This window comes from Salmo salar, chromosome ssa04 (assembly GCF_905237065.1).
Source record: "Salmo salar chromosome ssa04, Ssal_v3.1, whole genome shotgun sequence".
In the NCBI taxonomy this organism is placed as follows: Eukaryota; Metazoa; Chordata; class Actinopteri; order Salmoniformes; family Salmonidae; genus Salmo; species Salmo salar.
Genome location: NC_059445.1, coordinates 82,166,098 through 82,183,229, shown reverse-complemented (window position 1 = coordinate 82,183,229; position 17,132 = coordinate 82,166,098). Strand labels below are relative to the sequence as shown.

At 51.9% G+C, this 17,132-nt stretch overlaps 1 protein-coding gene across 1 annotated transcript in view; it reads right to left on the bottom strand.

The window, feature by feature from the left end:
- Positions 1-16,263, bottom strand: part of tspoap1 (TSPO associated protein 1) — a 228,614-nt gene extending 212,351 nt beyond the window's left edge. The window contains 1 exon segment of the mRNA XM_045717400.1: positions 14,861-16,263. Within this exon segment, the coding sequence (XP_045573356.1) occupies positions 14,861-15,175 (315 nt within the window). The 5' untranslated portion in view covers positions 15,176-16,263.
- Between the last annotated feature and the right edge of the window lie 869 nt (positions 16,264-17,132).

Below are 17,132 nucleotides of genomic sequence, written 5' to 3'. Positions count from 1 at the left end.
CCACATCAAACCATACCAGTACTGGCCCACATCAAACCACACCAGTACTGACCCATATCAAACCACACCAGTACTGGCCCACATCAAACCACACCACACCAGTACCGGCCCACATCAAACCCCACCAGCACTGACCCACATCAAACCCCACCAGCAGTGGCCCACATCAAACCACACCACACCAGCACTGGCCCACATCAAACCACACCATACCAGTACTGACCCACATCAAACCACACCACACCAGTACTGACCCACATCAAACCACACCACACCAGTACTGACCCACATCAAACCACACCACACAAGCACTGACCCACATCAAACCACACCAGTACTGGCCCACATCAAACGATACCAGTACTGGCCCACATCAAACCACACCAGTACTGACCCACATCAAACCACACCAGTACTGGCCCACATCAAACCACACCACACCAGTACCGGCCCACATCAAACCCCACCAGCACTGACCCACATCAAACCCCACCAGCAGTGGCCCACATCAAACCACACCACACAAGTACTAGCCCACATCAAACCCCACCAGCACTGACCCACATCAAACCACACCAGTACTGGCCCACATCAAACCACACCAGTACTGACCCACATCAAACCACACCAGTACTGGCCCACATCAAACCACACCAGTACTGGCCCACATCAAACCACACCAGTACTGGCCCACATCAAACCACATCAGTACTGACCCACATCAAACCACACCAGTACTGGCCCACATCAAACCACACCAGTACTGACCCACATCAAACCACACCACACCAGCACTGGCCCACATCAAACCACACCAGTACTGGCCCACATCAAACCACACCAGTACTGGCCCACATCAAACCACACCATACCAGTACTGGCCCACATCAAACCACACCACACCAGCACTGATCCACATCAAACCACACCAGTACTGACCCACATCAAACCATACCAGTACTGACCCACATCAAACCACACCAGTACTGGCCCACATCAAACCACACCAGTACTGGCCCACATCAAACCACACCACACCAGCACTGGCCCACATCAAACCACACCACACCAGCACTGGCCCACATCAAACCACACCACACCAGTACTGGCCCACATCAAACCACACCAGTACTGGCCCACATCAAACCACACCAGTACTGACCCACATCAAACCACACCACACCAGTACTGACCCACATCAAACCACACCACACCAGCACTGGCCCACATCAAACCACACCATACCAGTACTGACCCACATCAAACCACACCACACCAGTACTGACCCACATCAAACCACACCACACCAGTACTGACCCACATCAAACCACACCACACCAGCACTGCCCCACATCAAACCACACCAGTACTGGCCCACATCAAACCATACCAGTACTGACCCACATCAAACCACACCAGTACTGGCCCACATCAAACCACACCAGTACTGGCCCACATCAAAAACATACCAGTACTGGCCCACATCAAACCACACCACACCAGCACTGGCCCACATCAAACCACACCACACCAGTACTGGCCCACATCACACCACACAAGCACTGACCCACATCAAACCACACCAGTACCGCCCACATCAAACCATACCAGTACTGGCCCACATCAAACCACACCAGTACTGACCCACATCAAACCACACCAGTACTGGCCCACATCAAACCACACCACACCAGTACCGCCCACATCAAACCCCACCAGCACTGACCCACATCAAACCCCACCAGCAGTGGCCCACATCAAACCACACCACACCAGTACTAGCCCACATCAAACCCCACCAGTACTGACCCACATCAAACCACACCAGTACTGGCCCACATCAAACCACACCAGTACTGACCCACATCAAACCACACCAGTACTGGCCCACATCAAACCACACCAGTACTGGCCCACATCAAACCACACCAGTACTGACCCACATCAAACCACACCAGTACTGACCCACATCAAACCATACCAGTACTGACCCACATCAAACCACACCAGTACTGGCCCACATCAAACCACACCAGTACTGGCCCACATCAAACCATACCAGTACTGGCCCACATCAAACCACACCACACCAGCACTGGCCCACATCAAACCACACCACACCAGTACTGGCCCACATCAAACCACACCAGTACTGGCCCACATCAAACCACACCACACCAGCACTGGCCCACATAAAAACCACACCAGTACTGGCCCACATAAAACCATACCAGTACTGGCCCACATCAAACCACACCAGTACTGACCCACATCAAACCACACCAGTACTGGCCCACATCAAACCACACCAGAACTGGCCCACATCAAACCACACCAGCACTGACCCACATCAAACCACACCAGCACTGACCCACATCAAACCACACCACACCAGTACTGGCCCACATCAAACCACACCAGCACTGACCCACATCAAACCACACCACACCAGCACTGACCCACATCAAACCACACCAGTACTGGCCCACATCAAACCATACCAGTACTTGCCCACAACAAACCACACCAGTACTGACCCACATCAAACCACACCAGTACTGGCCCACATCAAACCACACCACACCAGTACCGGCCCACATCAAACCCCACCAGCACTGACCCACATCAAACCCCACCAGCAGTGGCCCACATCAAACCACACCACACCAGTACTGGCCCACATCAAAACCCACCAGCACTGACCCACATCAAACCACACCAGTACTGGCCCACATCAAACCACACCAGTACTGACCCACATCAAACCACACCAGTACTGGCCCACATCAAACCACACCAGTACTGGCCCACATCAAACCACACCAGTACTGGCCCACATCAAACCACATCAGTACTGACCCACATCAAACCACACCAGTACTGGCCCACATCAAACCACACCAGTACTGACCCACATAAAACCACACCACACCAGCACTGGCCCACATCAAACCACACCAGTACTGGCCCACATCAAACCACACCAGTACTGGCCCACATCAAACCACACCATACCAGTACTGGCCCACATCAAACCACACCACAGAAGCACTGACCCACATCAAACCACACCAGTACTGACCCACATCAAACCACACCACACCAGCACTGGCCCACATCAAACCACACCACACCAGCACTGGCCCACATCACACCACACCAGTACTGTCCCACATCAAACCATACCAGTACTGGCCCACATCAAACCACACCATACCAGTACTGACCCACATCAAACCACACCACACCAGTACTGACCCACATCAAACCACACCACACCAGTACTGACCCACATCAAACCACACCACACCAGCACTGGCCCACATCAAACCACACCAGTACTGGCCCACATCAAACCATACCAGTACTGGCCCACATCAAACCACACCACACCAGTACTGACCCACATCAAACCACACCACACCAGTACTGGCCCACATCAAACCACACCAGTACTGGCCCACATCAAACCACACCAGTACTGGCCCACATCAAACCACACCACACCAGCACTGGCCCACATCAAACCACACCACACCAGTACTGGCCCACATCAAACCACACCAGTACTGGCCCACATCAAACCACACCAGTACTGACCCACATCAAACCACACCACACCAGTACTGACCCACATCAAACCACACCACACCAGCACTGGCCCACATCAAACCACACCATACCAGTACTGACCCACATCAAACCACACCACACCAGTACTGACCCACATCAAACCACACCACACCAGTACTGACCCACATCAAACCACACCACACCAGCACTGCCCCACATCAAACCACACCAGTACTGGCCCACATCAAACCATACCAGTACTGACCCACATCAAACCACACCAGTACTGGCCCACATCAAACCACACCAGTACTGGCCCACATCAAAACATACCAGTACTGGCCCACATCAAACCACACCACACCAGCACTGGCCCACATCAAACCACACCACACCAGTACTGGCCCACATCACACCACACAAGCACTGACCCACATCAAACCACACCAGTACTGGCCCACATCAAACCATACCAGTACTGGCCCACATCAAACCACACCAGTACTGACCCACATCAAACCACACCAGTACTGGCCCACATCAAACCACACCACACCAGTACCGGCCCACATCAAACCCCACCAGCACTGACCCACATCAAACCCCACCAGCAGTGGCCCACATCAAACCACACCAGTACTGGCCCACATCAAACCATACCAGTACTGGCCCACATCAAAACACCAGTACTGACCCACATCAAACCACACCAGTACTGGCCCACATCAAACCACACCACACCAGTACCGGCCCACATCAAACCACACCAGTACTGACCCACATCAAACCATACCAGTACTGACCCACATCAAACCACACCAGTACTGGCCCACATCGAACCACTTCAAACCACACCAGTACTGACCCACATCAAACCAAACCAGTACTGGCCCACATCAAACCACACCACACCAGCACTGGCCCACATCAAACCACACCAGTACTGACCCACATCAAACCACACCACACCAGCACTGGCCCACATCAAACCACACCAGTACTGGCCCACATCAAACCACACCAGTACTGGCCCACATCAAACCACACTATACCAGTACTGGCCCACATCAAACCACACCACACCAGCACTGACCCACATCAAACCACACCAGTACTGACCCACATCAAACCACACCACACCAGCACTGGCCCACATCAAAGCACACCAGTACTGGCCCACATCAAACCATACCAGTACTGGCCCACATCAAACCACACCATACCAGTACTGACCCACATCAAACCACACCACACCAGTACTGACCCACATCAAACCACACCAGCACTGACCCACATCAAACCACACCACACCAGCACTGGCCCACATCAAACCACACCAGTACTGGCCCACATCAAACCATACCAGTACTGGCCCACATCAAACCACAACAGTACTGACCCACATCAAACCATACCAGTACTGACCCACATCAAACCACACCAGTACTGACCCACATCAAACCACACCAGTACTGGCCCACATCAAACCACACCATACCAGTACTGGCCCACATCAAACCACACCACACCAGCACTGACCCACATCAAACCACACCACACCAGTACTGGCCCACATCAAACCACATCAGTACTGGCCCACATCAAACCACACCAGTAAAGGCCCACATCAAACCACACCAGTACTGGCCCACATCAAACCACACCAGTACTGGCCCACATCAAACCACACCAATACTGGCCCACATCAAACCACACCAGCACTGACCCACATCAAACCACACCAGCACTGACCCACATCAAAACACACCACACCAGTACTGGCCCACATCAAACCATACCAGCACTGGCCCACATCAAACCACACCACACCAGCACTGACCCACATCAAACCACACCAGTACTGGCCCACATCAAACCATACCAGTACTGGCCCACATCAAACCACACCAGTACTGACCCATATCAAACCACACCAGTACTGGCCCACATCAAACCACACCACACCAGTACCGGCCCACATCAAACCCCACCAGCACTGACCCACATCAAACCCCACCAGCAGTGGCCCACATCAAACCACACCACACCAGTACTGGCCCACATCAAACCCCACCAGCACTGACCCACATCAAACCACACCAGTACTGGCCCACATCAAACCACACCAGTACTGGCCCACATCAAACCATACCAGTACTGGCCCACATCAAACCACACCACACCAGCACTGGCCCACATCAAACCACACCACACCAGTACTGGCCCACATCAAACCACACCAGTACTGGCCCACATCAAACCACACCAGTACTGACCCACATCAAACCACACCACACCAGTACTGACCCGCATCAAACCACACCACACCAGCACTGGCCCACATCAAACCACACCATACCAGTACTGACCCATATCAAACCACACCACACCAGTACTGACCCACATCAAACCACACCACACCAGTACTGACCCACATCAAACCACACCACACCAGCACTGCCCCACATCAAACCACACCAGTACTGGCCCACATCAAACCATACCAGTACTGACCCACATCAAACAACACCAGTACTGACCCACATCAAACCACACCACACCAGCACTGGCCCACATCAAACCACACCACACCAGTACTGGCCCACATCACACCACACAAGCACTGACCCACATCAAACCACACCAGTACTGGCCCACATCAAACCATACCAGTACTGGCCCACATCAAACCACACCAGTACTGACCCACATCAAACCACACCAGTACTGGCCCACATCAAACCACACCACACCAGTACCGGCCCACATCAAACCCCACCAGCACTGACCCACATCAAACCCCACCAGCAGTGGCCCACATCAAACCACACCACACCAGTACTAGCCCACATCAAACCCCACCAGCACTGACCCACATCAAACCACACCAGTACTGGCCCACATCAAACCACACCAGTACTGGCCCACATCAAACCACACCAGTACTGGCCCACATCAAACCACACCAGTACTGGCCCACATCAAACCACACCAGTACTGGCCCACATCAAACCACACCAGTACTGACCCACATCAAACCACACCAGTACTGGCCCACATCAAACCACACCAGTACTGACCCACATCAAACCACACCACACCAGCACTGGCCCACATCAAACCACACCAGTACTGGCCCACATCAAACCACACCAGTACTGGCCCACATCAAACCACACCATACCAGTACTGGCCCACATCAAACCACACCACACCAGCACTGATCCACATCAAACCACACCACACCAGCACTGGCCCACATCAAACCACACCACACCAGCACTGACCCACATCAAACCACACCACACCAGCACTGGCCCACATCAAACCACACCACACCAGTACTTACCCACATCAAACCACACCACACCAGCACTGGCCCACATCAAACCACACTAGTACTGGCCCACATCAAACCATACCAGTACTGGCCCACATCAAACCACACCAGTACTGACCCACATCAAACCACACCAGTACTGGCCCACATAAAACCACACCAATACTGGCCCACATCAAACCACACCAGTACTGGCCCACATCAAACCATACCAGTACTGGCCCACATCAAACCACACCATACCAGTACTGACCCACATCAAACCACACCACACCAGTACTGACCCACATCAAACCACACCACACCAGTACTGACCCACATCAAACCACACCACACCAGCACTGGCCCACATCAAACCACACTAGTACTGGCCCACATCAAACCATACCAGTACTGGCCCACATCAAACCACACCAGTACTGACCCACATCAAACCACACCAGTACTGGCCCACATAAAACCACACCAATACTGGCCCACATCAAACCACACCAGTACTGGCCCACATCAAACCACACCAGTACTGACCCACATCAAACCATACCAGTACTGACCCACATCAAACCACACCAGTACTGGCCCACATCAAACCACACCAGTACTGGCCCACATCAAACCATACCAGTACTGGCCCACATCAAACCACACCACACCAGCACTGGCCCACATCAAACCACACCACACCAGTACTGGCCCACATCAAACCACACCAGTACTGGCCCACATCAAACCACACCACACCAGCACTGGCCCACATCAAACCACACCACACCAGTACTGGCCCACATCAAACCACACCAGTACTGGCCCACATCAAACCACACCAGTACTGACCCACATCAAACCACACCACACCAGTACTGACCCACATCAAACCACACCACACCAGCACTGGCCCACATCAAACCACACCATACCAGTACTGACCCACATCAAACCACACCACACCAGCACTGCCCCACATCAAACCACACCAGTACTGGCCCACATCAAACCATACCAGTACTGACCCACATCAAACCACACCAGTACTGGCCCACATCAAACCACACCAGTACTGGCCCACATCAAAACATACCAGTACTGGCCCACATCAAACCACACCACACCAGCACTGGCCCACATCAAACCACACCACACCAGTACTGGCCCACATCACACCACACAAGCACTGACCCACATCAAACCACAACAGTACTGGCCCACATCAAACCATACCAGTACTGGCCCACATCAAACCACACCAGTACTGACCCACATCAAACCACACCAGTACTGGCCCACATCAAACCACACCAGTACTGACCCACATCAAACCACACCACACCAGCACTGGCCCACATCAAACCACACCAGTACTGGCCCACATCAAACCACACCAGTACTGACCCACATCAAACCACACCAGTACTGGCCCACATCAAACCACACCAGTACTGGCCCACATCAAACCACACCAGTACTGGCCCACATCAAACCACATCAGTACTGACCCACATCAAACCACACCAGTACTGGCCCACATCAAACCACACCAGTACTGACCCACATCAAACAACACCACACCAGCACTGGCCCACATCAAACCACACCAGTACTGAACCACATCAAACCACACCAGTACTGGCCCACATCAAACCACACCATACCAGTACTGGCCCACATCAAACCACACCACACCAGCACTGATCCACATCAAACCACACCAGTACTGACCCATATCAAAACACACCACACCAGCACTGGCCCACATCAAACCACACCACACCAGCACTGGCCCACATCAAACCACACCAGTACTGGCCCACATCAAACCATACCAGTACTGGCCCACATCAAACCACACCATACCAGTACTGACCCACATCAGACCACACCACACCAGTACTGACCCACATCAAACCACACCACACCAGTACTGACCCTTATCAAACCACACCACACCAGCACTGGCCCACATCAAACCACACCAGTACTGGCCCACATCAAACCATACCAGTACTGGCCCACATCAAACCACACCAGTACTGACCCACATCAAACCACACCAGTACTGGCCCACATCAAACCACACCAGTACTGGCCCACATCAAACCACACCAGTACTGGCCCACATCAAACCATACCAGTACTGACCCACATCAAACCACACCAGTACTGGCCCACATCAAACCACACCAGTACTGGCCCACATCAAACCATACCAGTACTGGCCCACATCAAACCACACCACATCAGCACTGGCCCACATCAAACCACACCACACCAGTACTGGCCCACATCAAACCACACCAGTACTGGCCCACATCAAACCACACCACACCAGCACTGGCCCACATCAAACCACACCACACCAGTACTGGCCCACATCAAACCACACCAGTACTGGCCCACATCAAACCACACCAGTACTGACCCACATCAAACCACACCACACCAGTACTGACCCACATCAAACCACACCACACCAGCACTGGCCCACATCAAACCACACCATACCAGTACTGACCCACATCAAACCACACCACACCAGTACTGACCCACATCAAACCACACCACACCAGTACTGACCCACATCAAACCACACCACACCAGCACTGCCCCACATCAAACCACACCAGTACTGGCCCACATCAAACCATACCAGTACTGACCCACATCAAACCACACCAGTACTGGCCCACATCAAACCACACCAGTACTGGCCCACATCAAAACATACCAGTACTGGCCCACATCAAACCACACCACACCAGCACAGGCCCACATCAAACCACACCACACCAGTACTGGCCCACATCACACCACACAAGCACTGACCCACATCAAACCACACCAGTACTGGCCCACATCAAACCATACCAGTACTGGCCCACATCAAACCACACCAGTACTGACCCACATCAAACCACACCAGTACTGGCCCACATCAAACCACACCACACCAGTACCGGCCCACATCAAATCCCACCAGCACTGACCCACATCAAACCCCACCAGCAGTGGCCCACATCAAACCACACCACACCAGTACTAGCCCACATCAAACCCCACCAGCACTGACCCACATCAAACCACACCAGTACTGGCCCACATCAAACCACACCAGTACTGACCCACATCAAACCACACCAGTACTGGCCCACATCAAACCACACCAGTACTGGCCCACATCAAACCACACCAGTACTGGCCCACATCAAACCACATCAGTACTGACCCACATCAAACTACACCAGTACTGGCCCACATCAAACCACACCAGTACTGACCCACATCAAACCACACCACACCAGCACTGGCCCACATCAAACCACACCAGTACTGGCCCACATCAAAACCACACCAGTACTGGCCCACATCAAACCACACCACACCAGCACTGGCCCACATCACAACCACACCAGTACTGGCCCACATCAAACACCATACCAGTACTGGCCCACATCAAACCACACCACACCAGTAATGACCCACATCAAACCACACCACACCAGTACTGACCCACATCAAACCACACCACACCAGTACTGACCCACATCAAACCACACCACACCAGCACTGGCCCACATCAAACCACACCAGTACTGGCCCACATCAAACCATACCAGTACTGGCCCACATCAACACCACACCAGCACTGGCCCACATCAAACCACACCAGTACTGGCCCACATCAAACCACACCAGTACTGACCCACATCAAACCACACCAGTACTGGCCCACATCAAACCACACCAGTACTGGCCCACATCAAACCACATCAGTACTGACCCACATCAAACCACACCAGTACTGGCCCACATCAAACCACACCAGTACTGACCCACATCAAACCACACCACACCAGCACTGGCCCACATCAAACCACACCAGTACTGGCCCACATCAAACCACACCAGTACTGGCCCATATCAAACCACACCACACCAGCACTGACCCACATCAAACCAAACCAGTACTGGCCCACATCAAACCACACCAGTACTGGCCCACATCAAACCACACCAGTACTGGCCCACATCAAACCACATCAGTACTGACCCACATCAAACTACACCAGTACTGGCCCACATCAAACCACACCAGTACTGACCCACATCAAACCACACCACACCAGCACTGGCCCACATCAAACCACACCAGTACTGACCCACATCAAACCACACCACACCAGCACTGGCCCACATCAAACCACACCACACCAGCACTGGCCCACATCAAACCACACCAGTACTGGCCCACATCAAACCATACCAGTACTGGCCCACATCAAACCACACCATACCAGTAATGACCCACATCAAACCACACCACACCAGTACTGACCCACATCAAACCACACCACACCAGTACTGACCCACATCAAACCACACCACACCAGCACTGGCCCACATCAAACCACACCAGTACTGGCCCACATCAAACCATACCAGTACTGGCCCACATCAAACCACACCAGCACTGACCCACATCAAACCACACCAGTACTGGCCCACATCAAACCACACCAGTACTGACCCACATCAAACCACACCAGTACTGGCCCACATCAAACCACACCAGTACTGGCCCACATCAAACCACATCAGTACTGACCCACATCAAACCACACCAGTACTGGCCCACATCAAACCACACCAGTACTGACCCACATCAAACCACACCACACCAGCACTGGCCCACATCAAACCACACCAGTACTGGCCCACATCAAACCACACCAGTACTGGCCCACATCAAACCACACCACACCAGCACTGGCCCACATCAAACCAAACCAGTACTGGCCCACATCAAACCATACCAGTACTGGCCCACATCAAACCACACCAGTACTGACCCACATCAAACCATACCAGTACTGACCCACATCAAACCACACCACACCAGCACTGGCCCACATCAAACCAAACCAGTACTGGCCCACATCAAACCATACCAGTACTGGCCCACATCAAACCACACCAGTACTGACCCACATCAAACCATACCAGTACTGACCCACATCAAACCACACCACACCAGCACTGGCCCACATCAAAACAAACCAGTACTGGCCCACATCAAACCACACCAGTACTGGCCCACATCAAACAAAACCAGTACTGACCCACATCAAACCATACCAGTACTGACCCACATCAAACCACACCAGTACTGGCCCACATCAAACCACACCAGTACTGGCCCACATCAAACCATACCAGTACTGGCCCACATCAAACCACACCACACCAGCACTGGCCCACATCAAATCACACCACACCAGTACTGGCCCACATCAAACCACACCAGTACTGGCCCACATCAAACCACACCACACCAGCACTGGCCCACATCAAACCACACCACACCAGTACTGGCCCACATCAAACCACACCAGTACTGGCCCACATCAAACCACACCAGTACTGACCCACATCAAACCACACCACACCAGTACTGACCCACATCAAACCACACCACACCAGCACTGGCCCACATCAAACCACACCATACCAGTACTGACCCACATCAAACCACACCACACCAGTACTGACCCACATCAAACCACACCACACCAGTACTGACCCACATCAAACCACACCACACCAGCACTGCCCCACATCAAACCACACCAGTACTGGCCCACATCAAACCATACCAGTACTGACCCACATCAAACCACACCAGTACTGGCCCACATCAAACCACACCAGTACTGGCCCACATCAAACCACACCAGTACTGGCCCACATCAAAACATACCAGTACTGGCCCACATCAAACCACACCACACCAGCACTGGCCCACATCAAACCACACCACACCAGTACTGGCCCACATCACACCACACAAGCACTGACCCACATCAAACCACACCAGTACTGGCCCACATCAAACCATACCAGTACTGACCCACATCAAACCACACCAGTACTGGCCCACATCAAACCACACCACACCAGTACCGGCCCACATCAAACCCCACCAGCACTGACCCACATCAAACCCCACCAGCAGTGGCCCACATCAAACCACACCACACCAGTACTGGCCCACATCAAACCACACCAGTACTGGCCCACATCAAACCACATCAGTACTGACCCACATCAAACCACACCAGTACTGGCCCACATCAAACCACACCAGTACTGGCCCACATCAAACCACATCAGTACTGACCCACATCAAACCACACAAGTACTGGCCCACATCAAACCACACCAGTACTGGCCCACATCAAACCACACCAGTACTGGCCCACATCAAACCACACCATACCAGTACTGGCCCACATCAAACCACACCACACCAGCACTGATCCACATCAAACCACACCAGTACTGACCCACATCAAACCACACCACACCAGCACTGGCCCACATCAAACCACACCACACCAGCACTGGCCCACATCAAATTACACCAGTACTGGCCCACATCAAACCATACCAGTACTGGCCCACATCAAACCACACCATACCAGTACTGACCCACATCAAACCACACCACACCAGTACTGACCCACATCAAACCACACCAATACTGGCCCACATCAAACCACACCAGCACTGACCCACATCAAACCACACCAGCACTGACCCACATCAAACCACACCACACCAGTACTGGCCCACATCAAACCATACCAGCACTGACCCACATCAAACCACACCACACCAGCACTGACCCACATCAAACCACACCAGTACTGGCCCACATCAAACCATACCAGTACTGGCCCACAACAAACCACACCAGTACTGACCCACATCAAACCACACCAGTACTGGCCCACATCAAACCACACCACACCAGTACCGGCCCACATCAAACCCCACCAGCACTGACCCACATCAAACCCCACCAGCAGTGGCCCACATCAAACCACACCACACCAGTACTGGCCCACATCAAAACCCACCAGCACTGACCCACATCAAACCACACCAGTACTGGCCCACATCAAACCACACCAGTACTGACCCACATCAAACCACACCAGTACTGACCCACATCAAACCACACCAGTGCTGGCCCACATCAAACCACACCAGTACTGGCCCACATCAAACCACATCAGTACTGACCCACATCAAACCACACCAGTACTGGCCCACATCAAACCACACCAGTACTGACCCACATAAAACCACACCACACCAGCACTGGCCCACATAAAACCACACCACACCAGCACTGGCCCACATCAAACCACACCAGTACTGGCCCACATCAAACCACACCAGTACTGGCCCACATCAAACCACTACCAGTACTGGCCCACATCAAACCACACCAGTACTGACCCACATCAAACCACACCAGTACTGGCCCACATCAAACCACACCAGTACTGGCCCACATCAAACCACATCAGTACTGACCCACATCAAACCACACCAGTACTGGCCCACATCAAACCACACCAGTACTGACCCACATCAAACCACACCACACCAGCACTGGCCCACATCAAACCACACCAGTACTGGCCCACATCAAACCACACCAGTACTGGCCCACATCAAACCACACCACACCAGCACAAGTGACAGTTCATTCATTGACAGACGAGCTAAACAGATCTGCCTACGATAGCACTGACCCACATAAAACAGCAGGAGAAAACTACAGCCAACCTGCATCATACTGGCTGTCAGACTGGAACTCAAGCAGGATCAGATGGGACGTCCATTGACAACCCAAACATATAGGCTTAACTGCCAGTATACTTTTGTAATGTCCTATGCACAGAGCTCCGAGACAACTGGCCCATTTAAAAACGGCAACCTACGTCAGACTAGCAATCAGACTTGCAGTTCAATCTAAATGACAGACCATCCAAGCATGTAACAGCCAATACTTTGCAGCGGTATCTCAATGCTCTAGGGTGTCCTACAGGTCCAGTGTCCTACAGGTCCAGTGTCCACAACATCCTTTATTCCAGGACTTACCTTGCGAAACCCTCCCACCTCGCAGTCGTTGAGGTCCTTGTAAAGTGAGTTGTGCCTCTTGGGTGTCACAGGGGCAGTAACAGTGGTAGAGGTAGTGTCTAGATTTGTCTTGTCCATTGAGTCCCCATTGGTAGTAGTAGTATTATTACCATGCTCCTCTGTCTTAGTATCCCTGTCCTGCTGTATTAGGTTCTGCTGTCCTGGGGCCTCAGCCTCTCCACAGCGTCTCCCTTCCATGTCTGTATCCGCTGCAGACACAGGCTGCTCCAGTTCGGGTTCCGGCGGCTGCTCGGGCCTGGTGCACAGGTCATACATCAGTCTGTGATGGAGGGGGTCGAAATTATCACGGATCAGTCGCCGCTGAGTTGACTTCAAAAGAGAAAATAAATAAATGTCACCCTGACTTCTTTCTCTGCCCTTATTTTCCACAGCCTCCCTCGCTCCCCCTCAACTCTCTCTCTCTCTCTCTCTCTCTTCAGGGAGAGTGGGGGGGGGGTATGGGTAGTAATTTGGTCTGGGCTGAGGTTAAGTATCCAACACCAAAGCGATAGGATCAGTAAGCTGGGCTGAATTTAAGATGTAATTACCAGGCTTATCAGTAACACAATACAGTTTCTTACTGTAGCTATTCTGTCCCCTCAGATGTCGATTTAACAGTGACAGAAATAGCACAAGCTGGTACTGCCCTGTTTTGTTCCTTTAATAAAATATTCATTACAACAAGGGAGCGTCATTACCAGGACAAAACCAGCTCAAGATAAAACCCAGAGAGCTACTCCTTTAAAATGACAACTTTTAGAGGGGAATGAAAAAAATGCCCTCACTGACGTCTTCCATCAAAAAAAAGTTGACTCCTGTGGGATATTTTGTATTCACGACATACACTTCTTATGCTAGACTCCAAACAAATGAAGCCTTTTCCGTAGAAATGATCCAGCGGTGATCATGCATTTACAGCCCGTGATCTGATCAGAACACTGAAGTGTGCAGATTCCAGAGTCCTACTTACTATTGGCTGACTGAGTGAGACTGCATCGTCTTCCTGCCTCCCCACTCCTCCGTTCTCCACAGAGGGATGGATCTGTCATTGTCGCTTATCCATAAACGGTAACGGGAACGGCTAGTAATCAACAGTCCATCCGTCCGTTGCATAGATGAGGAGCTTGACTCTGCCTCTCTGTGACAGAAACAGTACAGAAGAAACACTGCCGCTATACGACACCAGACGAGACAGTCTCTCTCTCTCTCTCTCTCTCCGCTGACATGCATGTGGTCTCCAGCTGTGCCTGCCTGCCTCGTTGATGCTGCTGCTAAATCACTGCTCACACAACAAGACTCAATGAACTGCCTAATCCCCGATTCCCATATAACAACATTTAGGTGAAGGAAGAAGACAAACTGTGTGTGTGTGTGTGTGTGTGTGTGTGTGTGTGTTAGTGAGAGGAGGGGGTGGGAAGAAAGGGATTCTGTCCTCCTATCACATCAAAGCCTCTGGGAGGTGGCCAATCACGACTACAGCTCGAGCTGGTTTCCATGGAGATGACGCTGGAATAATGTTGGTTGCCTATTGATTGAAGAGGAGACACACACACACTGCTTTGCAGGGAGGCTGCCTGGAGGAAGGCAGAGCGATGGCATACTGTGAGCACACACACACACACACACATACACACACACACACAACCTCTATCGTTTTCTGCCACTGTATGCTAGAAATAAACGCTTAAAGATGCACTATGCAGAAATCGCCCCGCCATTTCCTGGTTGCTAAAATTAGAATAGTTTGCTTAATTTCAGTTTATGCGACAAAATCATTGTACCATCTTAACCGCTGTGAAATATCTTTTCCATCACCAACAATTTTGTATTTTCAGCTGTTTGATGCTGGTGTACAAAAACCGAAAGTAAAATACACAAAAACTGAACTTAAGAACGTGAAGCATAGAAATAACAAACATAGAACAGATCTACCGCTTCTTAGACTTGCTTTCAACGATACATGACAGATCTATAACACGCATTTCTAAGTCAGTAAAACAAATTATGATTGACATATGTAATGAATGACTGTCACAAAACATTTAAATATTAATGTACATTTTGATCTAATCTCGCCCACCGGCTGGCAGTCTCTGCCGAGAGGTCTGGTTTTCAGAACGGGACTTGAAAGGAAGTCTATGGCACTTTTAATTGGCTGATATCTCAGTCCATCACCATCTAGAACCCTTAGAACCTCCCCTCTAGATGTCAACGTGTGATCAGAGCAAGTGAT